Raw genomic sequence first — 17,769 nt, 5'->3', positions numbered from 1 at the left:
CTCCATGCAAAACAACATTCAAGCAAACAAACACTCGAGGGCATGCAGTTTAATGTCTTCACAATGAGTAGCTGTCCCAGGGAGAGGTACTGTTGTGTTCTAAGCAACAACTGATCTCCTTACCCTACATTTAAAGAATTAGAGGGCTCCTGCAAACTGAGTCAGATACCACAGAGAGCAAATAAAACGCCCTCCAGCAGAAGACTGACCAGGGCCTGTATCAAGGATAGTCCTCAACAATATTATTTTTCTCAGATGGGTTATCATATGAATTATTTAAACAGGACTTAGATTAGTTTTGCAGTTTATGATTTTAAGTGGTTGAGGAAGAAATACCAGCATCATGGTCAAATTAAAGACTAAACCTTTCACATCATTGATTTTATTTATTTACATATTTATAAAAAAGCCAGTTTAAACCAGTTCATTGTTTTCTTATATGCCACAATTGTGCTAAAATAAACAAATTAAAAAAAAAAACACCATACCATCAAAAAACCATCAAATATCATACTCATTGTCCGTGCAATACCTGCTCCTGGCATCGATTCGAAAATTGCTTGGCACAGTGGATAATTCCAGTTTAATATTTCAGACTTTTCTACATTTTGCTAAAAGTAATTAATTCTGTGAAAATCTCACCCTGTGCCACTCCATGTTAAGCATCCATGAAATAACGGTATGTCATGCAGCAATGCAGTTATGGTAAAATGTAAAGATTACAAACTAAAATTTCCATTTTTCAGAAATATTTTTCAGTTAAAAGTTTGGGAATCATTTAGAGTCAAAATGCACCATTTGCTCAGTTTATATCTGTCAAATCTCTCCTATTCCGTACTTCTTCATGGTTTTTATGTACTGCAAGAAAGCGCTTCTTCTGTACCAAGTTCCCGTTAGGTAGGTCGGTATCCCAAATATATTCTGGGGAAAGTACCTTAGTGGGTTTATTATACACCAAGTACTTATTAAGGTGAGATTCTTCCTGCCACACAGCTTCAATATCCTTTTTCTTGTCCGATACTATGCCTTCTTGGCATGCTGTGCTAAGCTTATAAATTTCATCAACAGTTCCACCATAGAAAGCTGCCATGTAATAGAAGTCTCCGTCCCCATATGGTATGTAGGCATTAGATATAGGTCGGCGCTCATATGAAAATGATAGAGGTTGTTTAAGGAAGTATCCCGGGTGTATTGTTGCCACTCGCTCACCAAGTATTTCGACCCCAACATGGTCAGCAAACACCATATCGACATCAGCACACACCAAGTAATCAACGTCAGTTTGCAGCTCTCCACGGGTCAAGTTGGTGAGCACTTGCATGCGTCTCATGGACACATCCTGCCAGCGTTGGTCTGCAGTAACTTCCCGCAGTACCAAAATGCGATTTTCAGCCATTTTGGGCCACTTGACTTCTGCAACCTTGTCAGTAAATACGTAATACCTCACTTTGTGACCAACCATGAAGTAACGTTCAGCAGATTTCAGGAAAGGCCCGAGGAACCGAATATATCTGCAAAAAATGAATAAAGAATTCATAATTACTGAGCTTAGAAAAAACAACTAATACAAGTATAGGATCAAAATGCAATAAATACCTTATCTTCCTTGATTTCCTAAATTGTATATTCTGCCTACTCTTCATTTTTTCTAAACTATGTTAATTGCACTGTGAAGAATAAATAAATATCACTGTAAAATTTAGGAACCAGAAACTCCATTTCTAGGAGCCTGTTAAGGGATCCATAGGAAGAGATCAAAAAGTTGAGCATAAATAGGAAAATGAGCCACTGCTAAGGGATCCGTCTAGTACTGAGAAAGTGAGTTTAGTAAAATGTAAGGGGAGCACAGATAATACAATTCTGAACTTTCTTCTTTATGTGCTCAATCTGAAAGTGAATGATGGCCACTGGTACTTGGCATCAGATGCAAAGTTAGAACACTCATTGTCATCAGACTAATAGAGCTTTACATCCCCCATTAGAACTCTACAGAAATGGAAGCAGTTGGCACCTAGAATGTATTTTGTGGGGAGGGGGTTGGTTTTTAAACTGCCCCCTATCTCCTTACATTATGCTTTCTGGTGGTAACTCTTTGGTGTGAGGTGTAAATGTTCTGAATTGCCAACATAAGGTGCCATTTAAGAAAAAAGATGTTTTTAAACTTTACTGATTACATGTTTTCAGGATTTAAATCAGGTCATATCAAATAGCTAAATACAGGAAATAGAAAATAGCAAAAAAAATAAAATCATTACAATAAAAACAAAGCTTTGAAATTTGAACACTTTTGAAAGCAATTGTTGACAATACCCAGTATTCACAGGATTTATCAAAAGAGAAATACTGTGGCCAAATGCTAATATGATTAATGCCTCCAGCCTGAATCAAGCTAATATGACCTTGTAATTCATGTGTTTGAATAGCTTTGAAGACAATAATAGAAAAATAAAAGCAAAGCTTTGACATTTGAACACTCTTGAGGGCAATTACCGCCAATACTCGGAATTCACTGTATTTATGAAAATTGAAAATGTGGACATATGCCAAACATGATACCTCTAGAACAATCCAAGCTAACATGACCTTTAAATTCATGCGGCATGGTGAGGGCCACCAGCAATCCATGACACCCATGTTTTCCTAACAGATGGCCAAGTTAATGTAATCTTCAATACTGTCTTTATATGTAATGAAGCCAGAGGCATAATACTTCCACAACTGGCACAGACTTCTCCACAAACGCTTCCTCGATCACTATCTGTAGAAAGTGATTTTGTGATGCATTAAAATCATATCTACTTTGCACAATAAACTTCTCATTAGAGCATCTGAAGATGTCATCTTGTCACCCTCTCTATAACTACTAAATATAGAGGGCTGGGACCGTGGAATATAAACTTAGAGGAAAGCCAGTTGAAAAAATTAGAATATCATCAGGGGGTACTGATTGCACTCAATGATTACTTACTTTTTTACTGCAAACACAAATAATCCAATGGTTTTGTCCTTGTACTGCGTGTTTAATAAATCAATATCGTATGTTCCATCCCAGATGATCGGAGCGAGCCAGGGGGTTAGTATTTGTAGTGCTGCTGTCCTTCTGCAGAATACAAGAGAATGGAAAATAGTCTACTAATGGACAACTATCACAAAAGAAAAACGTGAAAACAAAAACAAAAAAGATTTTTTTAAAAAACCTGGTGGGACAATAGTAGTCAGAAATATAAATCAAGAATTGTTTTACTTTGAACTCAAATATGACTAATATACTAACATACAGTTTACCTAGCTGACTACCTGACTGCACTGAGCTTGTACCAGATGTCCTATGTCAGCAAGCAAGTGCACGCTAAATGAGGGTGGGCAGAGACATAGTTTGCCAAGGGCCATCCCTGTGTAGGAGTTTTATATATGTAATCATGGTGTAATTATCAGGATCACAGCCCTAGGTAAGTGTCCCCAGCCGCCGTCTGAAAATACCTCCACAGTATCAATAGGCTGGTTTCAATGGAGATCAAAAGATCTCCCCAACTGGCCTTAAAGAGCTGTAGTGCATAGTGAGGCAAATCATCGTATAGGGTGGTCGACCTGTAGTGAGGGGCTGAGGAGCGGCCAACCCACTGGACCTATCACCCTAGGCTAGAATACACCGCTGTATGTAACAAAGCATTGTGTGGAAGATGTAGTTGTTGTGAGCATATTTGTATTCCAGACACCTGTAGTTCTGTAGATTCCTAAGGGTTTTATCAGGCAATAACACATGACAAAAAACGGTGTGGTTTCAACATGAAACTGATCTGTTTTCTCTAACTACCTGCCATCTTTTTTATCATAAAGGAATAGATAGTCGGACAGAAACGCAATTTCTTTTGGTTAGAGGCATAGCTAAGGGTGATTTTCTTGACTTATTTATAGCTTTCTTTTATTGAGGCATTTAGAAGAAAAACATTTTATTTACATTATTTAATTTAGAAACTGTTTCTATACACATAATGGAGACAAATCTAGGAACATAATGATCCTCATACCCAGATAATGTTCAGAGCTCCTAGAAAAGAGAGAAATACCTCGCAAATCTATTTCGGAACCCAAATCACTCCACGTCAATGTGTCCGTTTGTGTTTCTAACTTTACAATTTGTTCACATTTACGGGTCACACGGTAAACAATAAAACCAATCTCTCTTTCATTGAGGTAGTAAAAATAACCTTCCCAACCCTCCCACATTGCTTATTTGGCAGAGTAACAAAAGGAATCATGCTGTTTTGTTCAAACTTTGAGGTTAGGATAATAACATTATAAGACCTGTTCTTGGACTATTTTAAATTTCTTCAAGGTAATTTAATATGAAAGGGCATCATTCAATTTTTAATGTAATGTAGAGCTATTTTATTTACCGCAATTACATTTTCCCTTGTTTAGGACTAGTTGATAAGTAACATTGAGTAGAATTGTCTACCTTACATGATCCACCAAGGTTTAGTCAGTACATCCAGTACATGAGTTGTCATATTTTATTTTTTTTATAATTTATACGTTTCCGTTATATAGAAAGGTGTTTGGGTTTTGTGTCTCTGTGGATTGTGGGTTCAATCCATTCCATTTAAAAAATATTGTGTCATTTCTGTAGAGCCATGGCCAACGTTGGAGGCAGGGCCGGCCGAAGACTTAACGCCGCCTGGGGCGAAGTTTAAAACGCCGCCCCCCGCCGACGCCGGGGGGGGGGGGGCGGCATTTTAAACTTCGCCGACGCCATAATCTACGATCCCCCCCCCGGTACTTACCTTTAAACAGTCCTGCGGCGAGTCTCCCTGCTCTGCCACGGTGCCGGCTTGTAATGCTGAGCGCCGGAAATTGACGTCACCTCCGGCGCTCTGCATTACAAGCCGGCACCGGGACCGAACAGGGAGACTCGCCGCAGAGGAGAGAGAGAGAGGGGCGCCGAGCGGGTAAGCGAAAACCACTCGGTGCCCCTCTCTCTCTCCTCCGCTTCAAAAAAAAAACCAAAAAAAAGCGCTTGGGGCGGCAAAGTGCCGCCCCTTCTAAAGTGCCGCCTGGGGCAATTGCCCCAGTCTGCCCCATTATAGGGCCGGCCCTGGTTGAAGGGTAGCGTGGATCCATTGGGAGAGGATAGCTTTTTTGCAGCAGCGGAGAGAAGGAGCCACGAGGCTGTCTCCCTGGCTGTGACATTGCAGACCTTCTCTTGTAGGGAAAAGCCAAACAAGGCCCAAAGCAGTGTGAGGTATGAACATGGGTCCAGAAAGTCTTAGTTACAGGGCAAGCCCACAGACAATGTAGGGCGGCCGCTGAAGCCTCGCACTTGCCCAAATGTCCTGGGATTTGCAAAGGCAGCCCAGCTTAACCTGCTTCCTCCTGATGTCAATCCCAGGAAGCTTTTTCCTCATTCTCCCGCTCCCATCACGCTTACCCTATCTTGCCTTTGCTCTTTGAAAAGTACATTTAAAGTAATGCTACTACAACTCTCAACACACTCATCCACCATCTGGCTTTGAGTTATAGTCAAGAGACAACTAGATCTGGAGGACTGTCATAAGCAAAATGCAAGGATGCAGTGGTAAGCTAATTTACCATTAATTCAAATAAACAAACGGAAATCTTGGTGCTGTTTTTATTGAATATTAAAGGTAACTTTCCTATACTTCTGTGCTATATTGTTTCCTTGAACTATCACCATAAAGGCCTCTGCTTGGCTCTTGTCCATGTACATGTGTGTGTATCTCACATCCTCTTTAATATCAGAAGTTGGGGAACAACACCCCATGGAAACAATACTTATTTGTCACGGACAAAGACAATGACCCATAAAACAATGGGCTTGACTTTTAATGTAAGCAATGGATGACTAAAAAGACTCACATTCATCAAATGTTCTCAGGGGGCATACCTACATTTTTAAATTAACTTTGCAGCTACTTACTCAAAGTTACTCAAAGCATTTATATCATGACTAGATCATTTATATGATGACTTCATGGATTTTCCATGCATTCTGTAAGTGTGTTTGGGACAGGACACTTCATATTCAGCAGTTGCCAAATGTCTGTCAAATGTCCTTTGGGTTTCCTATTACCCTTGAGTTTAAGATTAAAATAGTCTCCAAGGACTTCAATATAAGTTTTGATTTAATGCTTATGAAATAATAGTGTGTGACTGGCAAGGATGGCATTTGCCCCCCCCATGATCATTTGCAGAAAACACATACCCAACATTGCTTCTCTTTATTCCCAGTTGCCTCTGACAATAATTCAGCTCAATAGTTTTCTCAATTAATTCATGTGTCGAAATTATTTCAGGGTGTTGCTCATGTTTCAAAGAAAAGGTTTCGTAAATCAGCTTTGGGTACTGCACGCTGTGGGGTTGACAAAAGAAAGGGAGAGGAGTCAGATTAGATCTAAACATCATATCATATGAACAAAATGTGACTTTGATAATAGAAGCTCTTATATTTGTTGTATCTTTATTACTTTCTTCATTGGCTATAACAAGTTAAATACATTGTGAAGTTCCGGCATGCTCTATACAAACTTAGGGTCTATAGCGAATTATATTATGTTGTAATAACAATCTAGGTTAAAAATTAACCTGCATTCTCATTGGTGTACTTCTTTGGCATGTCGTAATTTTATGATCTTGATTCATTTTGTTTATGAATTAAAAGAACACATGTCATTTTAGGTCAGCCGTCTGATGACGTCTGGATATTCACAGCTACAAGCTACATTTTCATGCTCACGAGAAAGTAAAACTTTCTTAAATTACATCCAAACCTCTGATCCTCTAGTTTTAAATTATGACATCTTGTTCTAAAATGTCTTCTCCTTTAAAAATAAAAAAAAACGCTTCCATCGTGTACTTTGCTAAATTCCTTTTATGCATTTAAATGTTAAATCACATCTCCCCTCTCTCTTCTTTCCTCCAAGCTATACATGTTGGGATACATTATCATCATCATATGTATATAACAACTCTTTTACATACACAAATAGTTAGTAAGTAAATGTAAAACAAAACATTCTAAACCACCATCTTCAGGGGAAAATGGAAGGGGTGATGGATTTGAGCCCTAGAGAGGGACTTTCCTCCTAAAGAAATATGACATCCAATTTTGAAGTGATTACAATGCTTTCGGTGTTGGAATTATACAGGGAAATTCTAAAGGAAGGGTATTGTGATAAGAAGAAAATAAAGATATGAACTTGCTAAACCGTGTTAAATAGGTTGATACTTAACCATCTACATTCCTCGGTTATCAAAAGCAAGATAAGTGGGTGTTTAAGCATATCTCAATTACAACGAAGCTAAAATATAAATTTCAATGAAATATGAGGAAAGACAAGTTAAAAACTGCAGAATACAGACCAAAGATTGTTTTGGGGAGGCATTTGGCTCCAGGTTTCAGTAGTAAAACAAAACAAAAAAGTTTTGTGAATTTTATCTTAAAATATAATGATCTTAGCTGATGCAGAAGACCTTGAAAATATGCTGTGTAGGGGTTCCTTAAGGCAATTCGGTTATTACTGAATCTGTTCATGACCAAAAGATCTTTGTACCCTGAAGTATTGTCTCATTTTTACCTTTGCTTATTCAACCCTAGCGGGAATTCTGGTGAGACATCCTCACTTCATATGTGCAAGGCACGAGAGGAGCACAATACTGTGTCAATCACATAGCAAATGAATGATGCGGGTCCTGCAAGTGAACCTTTGTCCCCTCCTTCCCTGTGACAAATCTCTCTTTTCCTCCCTCATGTAGTTCGAGTATAGATCAAATAAACAACACATGGAAACAACATGCAGGTATAGATCAACTGGATAAGACATTCAAACCCTGTATTTGCAGTTACTGAGTAAATATATAACACATGGAATGATAGCATTGCAGGTACAGAGCAACCAAATAACACACAAACCCCAGCCTTGCAGGTATAGATCAAATGACAAATCACATGCAAATCGCAGATAGAGATCACAGGACGCATGCCTCAAAGGGCAGCCCTGGCACCCAGAGTGCACATTTAGGACTTGCCCCAGCACCCAGATTGTATCTAGAGGACCTGCCCAGCACCCAGATTAGGGAAAAAGATGGCTAGTCTTATATGTCCAAACAACTTGTCTGTGCCATCTTTGTCCTCATACAGCTTGTCACAGCCCCCAAACAGCCTGTGCCATCTTTGCCCTCAAACAACCTGTCTGCTCCATCTTTGCCCCCCCCAACACTTATACATCGATGCTAACACATACATACTCGTTCAAACTGCCTCCCACACCCCTACCTTACCCGCATCTTTTACTGTGCAAGCAACTTCTCTTTAACAATCACTGTTATGTTATCACTGGTTCTGGCTAAAACTTAAACACAGGCACTTTTATTTTTCTGTGTTTTACAGGTTCTGCTAAAAGAATAAAGTGGTCAGTGTGTTTGTTTCCCTTTATATGAAATTATATTCACTGGTAGAACAGCAGCTTTAGATCCATGCCCAATAATAAACATTAGGCTTTGCACTGCGTTTGTGTAAATATACATTTTGCATGCAGTATCCTACATGAGAGGCCATGACTTCAGGAACTGAATGTTAAAAAACCTTCAAACCCATAACCATAAACTCGCCATTACTATAATCATTACTAGGATAGGGACCTCTACAGCAGATTTTATTTTTTCATTATTGTCACTTGTCACATGCTTGTTACACTTAAAGGACCAAACTCAAAACTGGTGCTTATTGTCCCATAACGTGCAGAAAAAAAGCAAGAAAAAAACATTGGGTATTTCTAAACTCAGGAAAAATAGTAGAATCTATTTAGCAGGTTTTTTCATTAGTTTTTGCAGATGAGTAAAAGATTTTTTTTAAAAAAGTGAGAAAAAGTCTTTTTTTAACAAAAAAATCGCCATAATTCATCATTTTAGTAAATTTACATTAAAGTAAATTAGGTGATATGATAAAAATAATGGTACGTAACAAAAGCCCTGTTTATCCTGAAAAAAACAATATATAATATGTGTGGGAGCACAAAATGAGAAAGAAGAAAATTACAGCTAAACAGCAACACTGAAAATGTTAAAAGAGCCTTTGTCCCAAAACGTACTACGAGTAAGAAACCGTGTTGTCATTAAGGGGTTAAAAGACATAAAGTAAATGTAAACAAAAAACAACCACTCACCAAATTCCCACGATAAACACCACAAGCACAATCAAGGTCCCAATCACCAAATGCCGGGACGGCAACATTTTCCACCCAGTGTGTATAGGGTTAAGTTGATGTGTGACAGCACAGGATATCTCCTTTAGTTGATCTAGAAATACAAGTATCTCTTCTTAGAAAACATTCTAGAATTCATAAAAAAAATAATGAAACACAATCGGCCCTCTAAGGAAAGAAAGAAATAAAGAAAACCTTATAAAGCAGTAATTCCCAAAACAAGCGAGCGGGTATATCCAGCGAAGGGCGTTTTCACCTTGTCTCCACCCATTGTTGGAGTTAATGCCGGATGACAAGTGTTTTGTTAACCCATACACCCAGCTGTTTCTGTCTGCGGCAGGATAATCTACCCTCTCCGTGGAGTAATCATATAATATAATTCTATAATGCCCAACAAAATTACAATGAAAACATGAGGGAGGAAAACTTAAAGGAGACCAAGGCTGCTCCAGTATCAAATGGCACCTCAAGTCTGGTGCAGGGGGGCACAATTAAAAAAAAAATACAAAAGATATAGCAACATGGTTCATTGTACTCAACGTACAACACTGGGCTCAGGCCTAGTCAGCTTTAGCTTTGGCACTGTAGGGTTACCAAGAAGCCCAGTGAGGCAGGTGAGAGCGCAGGGCCCATATCTGAAAGGTACAGTTGCCCCTGTGGGCCACTGCCCCTATATGATAGGTGCCACAGGCAGCTGCCTGGGTCACCCGGTACCAACAATGGCGATGAAGGGGACAATTAGATTTTCCTCAATCCTCTCATCCAAAAATATATTTTCAATAAGTATAGCAAGCTGAATACATAATATATATATAGCGTTCGGTACATAGGGTTTGGATGTTTTTCGTAGTAAAATAAAAAAGGGCAAACACATGCCATTTTGAAAATTCCATTTTAATAACACATTGCTTTTTTTTTATTTTATTTTTGTACAAAAAAATGGGTTTTTGTGACATGGTTACAAAAAAAAATATTCTTTCAAGTATAAGTTTATCAGGAGTGGGGAAAGTTTCGGCTCCCCATTTGTGGAAATTGATTGGTTCAGGCAGCCTTTAGGAAAGGGAGTTAATACATCTGATGTAAAGTAATGAATAATGTTCACACTAAATATCTATAGAAGAAATACCTGTTTTCTAAAGAGGAAAGTTCACAAAAGCTTTTGCAGATAAGCGATTACGATCGAATGAATTATTTCCTAGTAGTTTTTTTTTTTAGATAAAAAGCATCAACAATATCCATGCTACTTCAACGTTGGAATGTGTGTTAAACTGACCTTGAACCTGATCCATTGCTATACAGAAGTATGTAAACGCTAAAGGTGGTTTTTCACCATTTTTAAACAATTCTCCTTTTTCATTTTTCGTGCACCCAAATTGTATATATATATTTTTTTTTTCCAAAGGCAGATAGAGCTTTTTAAATACCATTTTTAGATGTTAGGTCCAACATTAAGTATGAATCATACAGATGGGCGTCCGCAGGATTTTTTCCATGGGTTGGCAAAATATCCTTCCCACCTTTACCCTCTCCCACCCCAGTACTTCCTTATCTCATCCCCATTGCCTACCTTTGTTGGCTCAGGAGAGAGGTTTCCTTGGGGGAAGCAAATATTAGTTATCCATTAATAGGAAAAATGATATGACCTTGTTAGCAATATCGCTAACAGACCACAATGCACCTGCTCAACATGAGAACTTTAGTGTACAATAGATTTAGATTGCAAAATCTAAAGGGTAGGGCCCTCTTGTCCTTTTGTACCAGTTTGGTTTTGTGCATGGTTTTAAATGATCTTACTCACTCTGTTGTAACAGGATTACGGAATCTGCTGGCACTATATAAATAAATAAAATGAGATCGTATTTAGCAAATAATGGCTGACTGTATGTCATGGGAGCTGCAGTTAGTGTGTAGTGTAGGCTACCACAACCCCTACAATTCCCATGAGGCTCCGCCAGCGAAATGGCTGCTGAAATATTATTGTAGACAATAGTAACAAAAGTTAGTATTTGTACTGTAGACTTATTGTGAATATATTAATGTGTATTGAATTTGAAGTATAGTATGTTAGTAATAGTTTTTTCATTTTTTGGGCGTTACGAGGCACAAAATGGAACATGCCCTTTCCCTTTATCAGACTTACATTTTTTTTTGTGAAGCCTATGTCTCATTTGGCCAGTAGAAAACAGAATATATTGCAACAAAAATAGCTTTCTTGGTATAGCTGAACTGGATGACCCCCTCGAGGACACATAGGGGAAAGGACAAAGATAGTGTAATACTGTCACTTTAAAAATATCTGTATACAACTTATAATAAATGAACTCACAAACATGCACTGAGGACAAGCTCTAGTGCAAAATGTGCATCAATAAAATTAGGGTTACCGGACACCTGCGTACGATAAAGTGCTCTTCTGGAAATAATGCAGAACTGTTACCGGGAGGAGAGTCACAAAAACAGTGACTTACCACACTTATTCACCGCACTCTGGAACGCTCGAGCACTTTATAGAAAGCACCTGATTCTGCGTTATTACGGAGGTGTCCGGTAACCCTAATTTTATTGATGCACATTTTGCACTGGGTTTTTTTTGGTGTTGTATGCCAGGGAGTGTGGAGTTGTGGAATTCACAAGCAAATGCTTCCCCGAGTCTAATCAATATTAAAGGCGACCCTGGCCTGGGTCCAATGTGAGGGGCAGCTCTGTGGCTGATAAAGAGCCTCTGTACGCCTACGAAGATATTCCATTAAAAATAGTCACTTACAACATTAACAACACCGGCACTGTATTTCTGATACATTTCATGTTATTTTAATGGACAAATTTGCCTTTTTTTCAAAAACAAGGACATTTCTAAACGACCCTAAATCTTTGAACAGTGGTTTATATGCAATATGTGTGGGTACATCAATTGAGAAATAGGAGAATAATAGTTGAAGAAAGACATAACAAAAACACTGGTCCTGTACAAATAAAATAGCCCTGGTTCTTAAGGGGTTAAACACAGTTTTGTTTGGAAAAATACTTGTGCAGGGGGCATGTTTCTGTCATTTTCTAAAAGACCCAAAAGATTACAGTTGTTGTTCTAATTTTATCGGTTCAAGTTTTTACCTTGAACACCGTCAGATTAAGAAACCCAATTAAAATGAAAGTTGTTATATTTTATTGTATCTTTTATAGCCAGTTATTTATTTTTATGAACGTCACTTTTGCAGAGATGATTATAGATTTTGAAAACTGGGGATGTAACGTTTGTTAAATAAATTTGCGCTCCAGAAGAACAATTGTAACTACAAACTTAAACATAGCCATTACAGTTTTTCATACTAATAATCAAACGTCAGTTAACATTCTTTATTATACCTGTTAATAAGGGCTATTATACAGCATTCATCAATTAAAATGCTCACAATAATACAGATAATAACATTAGGTTGTTTGAGCATTTGCTTATTTAAAGTTAATTTACTCTTATTAACATTTCTAGATTAAATTAAGATTTTATTGAGCCAACAGGTGATTGGTTGGATTATTTCCCAGTAAACATCTCATAACCATAGAAGAGAAATCTGATTTTTTTTGTAATGCATTTCCTATAAAAATCTCCTATGTCACATAAAAACAAAAAAAGGTACATGATTTTCTTTAGTTTTACTATTTAAATCTATTTAAATTGTCTGCTATAATAATGGATTGGTTACTTTGACAATAGTTATTCCATTTTCCCCCGTAGAACACCATATATTTAGGAATTTATTGACAAGTCATCAACATTTCAAGGAAATAAAAATGATGGCAATTTCAATATCAGGTTACTGTTAGACACTCATTTCCAGGCAGATATGCATAGCCCCATAAAATATATTAAGTGTTTCTGATGATAGTTCTGTTATCTTTAATGGAGAATGTTTTATATTTAAAAGTGAGACGTTTTGCCGTGAAAATTGTCCATGAATCAAAAATATTATAATTAAATTATCTGAATCCATAGGCACTTTTTAATAATTATAATATATTTAACCAAAAAAAAAAGAAATATACATTGAAGATTAAAGTGAACATATTAGCCAAATTTTTGTATTTTAACAGTGTTTTATTGGGTAACTCCATGGTTTGATAATGTGTCTAAAAAACCCCAATATCCTCCTAGGAAAATGGGGTGCTTTATTTCATTTATGGAGGAATAAAGCTAGCATTGAGTAGTCCTTAATGTGTTCCCCCTCCTCTTTTTGTATACAATCCTATTATGGCTCTAGAGATTTATCTTAGAACATGTCGCCAAACATGTAAAATTAATAAATCAGTGTGGCTATAGAATAGATCCAATGAATGCAAGAAACTCATTTTCACAAAAATAACCCAGGAACATTGAAAATCCCCTGGGGCTTCCATTATGCCTCGGTTCAAATTAGAGCGTTTAGAATGCTGCGGTAAACCATATTGGATGATGGTACAGTCAACAAGAGGACTCTGATAGTATCTACGTACGTACAGTATGTATGTGTGTGTGAATATATATACAGTGACGAATCTCCCTTGTTCATCAAGATTTTTGAGCTGACGCATCCAGCTCAGTTTCAATGTTTATTTAGTAAAAATAAAGTCAGTACATAATAAATGTCTTTGCTCTTGCTGGAGCACTCGCTAGACACAGCTTTTCTCTAAATTGGCCAGCATTTCCACCTTCCCACCTTGCAATAAATCAAAGTTCATACGTTTTGTAGAGAGAAACCACTCCTCTGTCCATCAGCGATCCTAGCCGGCATATCAATGGCTTTTCCCTGCTGCATCAGGCTGATCCCGTTTTACACGCCGCCTGTTAATCAGTCAGCCACAGGTGGGCTTCAACTAGTCCTAGCCTGAGGAGCTCCTGTTTACAATACAAGCTTTGGATTTTAATAGCAATTAGTGCTGTTGGAGCTCTGGCCAACCCTGTTCCCCGGACGCTCTCACTCAGGCACCCTTACCATGGTTTGCAAATTACCAGCAATATAGTATGTAGGCAAACTCAACATCTCTCCCTGGGGCTTTTTTGTAATTGACAAAAAGTGGGCTACTGTTGGCCAAAGCAGGTCTATTATACCTCCCACACATTCTGTCACAATATATAGTATTATTATTAACATTTATTGTTATATATAGCGCCATCAGATTTCGCCGTGCTGTACAAAAGGTAGGCATAACAATTAGTATATAACATAACAAGATGGCATACAGAAACAACAGGCGAGGAGAGACCTGCTCCAATGAGCTTACAATCTAGAGGGTATATATATATATATATATATATATATATATATATATATATATATATATATATATATATATATATGTATATATACACATACACACACACACACGTACAGACACATATTTATTTTATCCCCTGTTCCCCTGTGCTGTATTTTATAGTGTGTGTGCATGGCCAATAGCCATATGAAATTATTGCTTAACTATATTTGCCCCCTAAGGGAGTAGTGGCCATGAATTTCAAAGGACAAAATATAGAGTAGCTCATTAGCAGATGGCCTTTATTCCCATTCATCCACTTGTAGTCCATTTTGAGAGTAGTTTTGGCCATTTTCCATAGTCACAAATGAAGATTGCTTCACGAAGTCAATATTCTGTGCAGTTCTAAATGTCTGCTTTTATTGATTAAGGCTCTCAAGCATTTATTGCCTTTGATAGGTATAGATCAGAATAATGTTTTAGGGCTCTGACCCAGTTAGATGACCAGCCATGCACTTGCTGATACAGCACTCTGTGCGAATACCCAAGTCTGCAATATAACTCCATATACATCAGACATAGGGCATTAACATTACCCCATCCAACAAAAAAGAAATATATGCATGCAAGCTGTAACATTTATATGTAATTAGGCTATCGAGATAAAATGTAAAATGTGTCCCATCCCAATTAATTGGGGATACAATTCCTCTAAGCAAGCACATCGACCAAAGTACAATACAATTATTTAAGAGTATATCTGGCTTTTTGAAATGGTTCCAGGGATTGACTAAAGGTGGATTGGTCATTAGAACAGGTATCAAAGTCAAATAACTCAACCATAAATCGGCAGCTTATCGACCATCAAGGGATTTGCCAGGGATATCACAGCATAAAACCTCTCCTTCGTTACAGGTTGCAATTAATAGACTGTGATGTTTTTAATATACGATTTCTACGCAAGACATAAAATTCACTGTATAATAAAAGATAATTCCATGTGAATTCCATAGGGTCAAAATGTTTGTGCAAAAAAATCTGAAGCTGTTTGATATCATCTACAAGATGGTAACATATATATAGTTTGTTGGGTAGGGTATGTGGGGTATGGTAGGGTTGCCACTGCCACCTTTTACAAGAGGTAAGTCCTGGGTCACAGAAGTCCTAGGGACTGGGCAGCCTTTGGGAAAGGAGCAGATTGCCACACTGGGGCCCTTCTTCCTCTCATTACCCTTTCTATCTCTTCTCTAAAGGTGGCAACCCTAGTTATGGGATAGGTGACACCAGGATAATACAGATTCCCCATTCCAAACTACAGTTAGTATTTTGTAATTATGGGATAATCCCACCTACCCCAAATGCAGATAACTGAGCTGCTCGACCTGTTTATTTGATTGAGAGAGGAAACTACCAGAGCAATTGCAGTCAATCTACAGCTTTATAGGTTTACCAGGTTTTTGTAAACTTCCGTACAACACTTCACCAATGGAATAAGAGTCCATTCGGGGATGGAATTCCCAGAGAGAAGGAAGCAAGATATCCAAAAACAATGAGAATCCTGGGAATATTCTGTGAAGATCTATGGAGAAATTCTACAGCCAGGACCCAAATAAACTCCATTCTCACAGATAAATACCTGCATATTACTATTATTGCTCATTTTATGTCTAGTTATTGCTTATTTTATGGCATTTTATTGTGTTTATGTGTGCAATAATTGGACTTCTAGACTGTAACGGTGGGCTAATATAGTTATCAATATATCTATTTTATACATTTCTGTATGTATTTTAATTCAACACATTTCTTTATGTGAGAACAAACCTTATAAAAGGATCATAAAACTTTATAGAATTATACTAAAAGCTGTGACATTTAAGCCTGGATCTTTGTTCAGTGCATGACCATCACAATGGCAGCAACTAAAGTCTATTTCCTTGATGGATCAGATATCCAGCCCTAGTGAATGCGCTAACAAGTCAAATACCAGTGTTTGATAACTGTTGTGAGATAGACAGCAAATACTGCTATTGGGCTGATGTGGTGAAATTTCCGGTAGATATATTGGTGGATGATCTGGTACGGCATAAGGGAAAAGAAGCATTGTTATGATACTCATCAATGGCAATGAGGTTTAGTTTTCAGGGTATCCACAGTAATTAGGTGGGTTCTTTCTATTAAAACAGATCTTCTGGGTGTTGCGTTAGTTTGGTAGGGTTCTTGACGTTTGCGGGGGATACTGTATTTTATTCATACAATATCTCCGTCCAGGCATGTACTTATATGTTAGTGCCTTTGTCAGGTTACGTTTTGTGTCACTGTTATAATATATTAATGTAAGAGGGGCAATTAAGTTAATATTTTAAAGGTAAATATAATCCACGCTAGTTAGGGAAATAACAGAATCTACACTAGTTAGGTAAATGATCTGTATTTTGCATTGGTAACATGAATAGGTTTAATGTTGTATAAAGTAAAAGCAATTGCATCAGAGTAGTGATTTGTGCATGATGGATACATTAAATATATTCGGATAAATATACTGTATATATACTATATACATCTATCACTGTATAGCACTGTACCTGTATATTGGGGGCTAGCCCTACATCCTAGGTGGACTTGAACCCTGGGTGACCAACCCTTGAAAGCTCCCACCTATAGATATTATAATAACCCTTATAACTTTATAACATCTTAATGTATTTAAGCTTACTTTTTATTTGCATCAGAATAAACAAATAATTTCATATTTTGCAACAGATGGAAGGACAAAAGGTGTTAGTTCACCAGCTATATACCTCTCTCTCTCTCCATATTCTTCCTTTATAGTTTTAAGATATATATAACTAAATCAGGTTTATTCAACATTTTGTTAGATGTTATAAAAATGTCCCTTTTTTAATTTTCTAGCTCTGAGATTAAGGAATGAGATTGAAAGGTAAGAAATGCTCATTAGTATAATAAATGGTTACTCGTGTGAACACGTCGTGCGTATAATTGGCTTAATGTAATTGGATATCCACCATACATCATATCCTGAATCACCTCCTCAACTTTAAATGGTAGGTTCTTTCGTGTAATATAATAATGCCACTTTTTTTTTCTGTTGGCTTCAAATTGAGTGGGAATGAAATTCAGAGGAAAAAGTTTGAATCAAATCAGACCATAAATCAGCTCAGTAATTAAAATCGTAAGCAGCATTGTAAATATTGACAGATCGCAAAAAATATTTTTTTGAAGTTTTATTTAAAGCATAGTCGACACGAGTCCATAAGACGATTTTTCAAACTTTGCAAGAAAAATATATTTATACTGT

The 17,769-nt window shown here is 37.3% G+C and overlaps 1 protein-coding gene across 1 annotated transcript; it reads right to left on the bottom strand.

The window, feature by feature from the left end:
• Positions 1 to 352: 352 nt before the first annotated feature.
• Positions 353 to 9,480, bottom strand: LOC128500147 (histo-blood group ABO system transferase 2-like). Its single transcript, XM_053469187.1, has 5 exons — positions 9,417 to 9,480; positions 9,183 to 9,315; positions 6,224 to 6,370; positions 2,969 to 3,100; positions 353 to 1,511 (listed from the first exon to the last, which is right to left on the bottom strand). Exons 2-5 carry the CDS (start codon positions 9,248 to 9,250, stop codon positions 803 to 805), a joined length of 1,056 nt encoding a protein of 351 aa, XP_053325162.1. The 5' UTR covers positions 9,251 to 9,315; positions 9,417 to 9,480; the 3' UTR covers positions 353 to 802.
• Between the last annotated feature and the right edge of the window lie 8,289 nt (positions 9,481 to 17,769).

This window comes from Spea bombifrons, chromosome 6, assembly GCF_027358695.1.
Source record: "Spea bombifrons isolate aSpeBom1 chromosome 6, aSpeBom1.2.pri, whole genome shotgun sequence".
In the NCBI taxonomy this organism is placed as follows: Eukaryota; Metazoa; Chordata; class Amphibia; order Anura; family Pelobatidae; genus Spea; species Spea bombifrons.
Note: the sequence above shows the minus strand (reverse complement) of the source record. Positions and strands in the feature narration are given on the sequence as shown.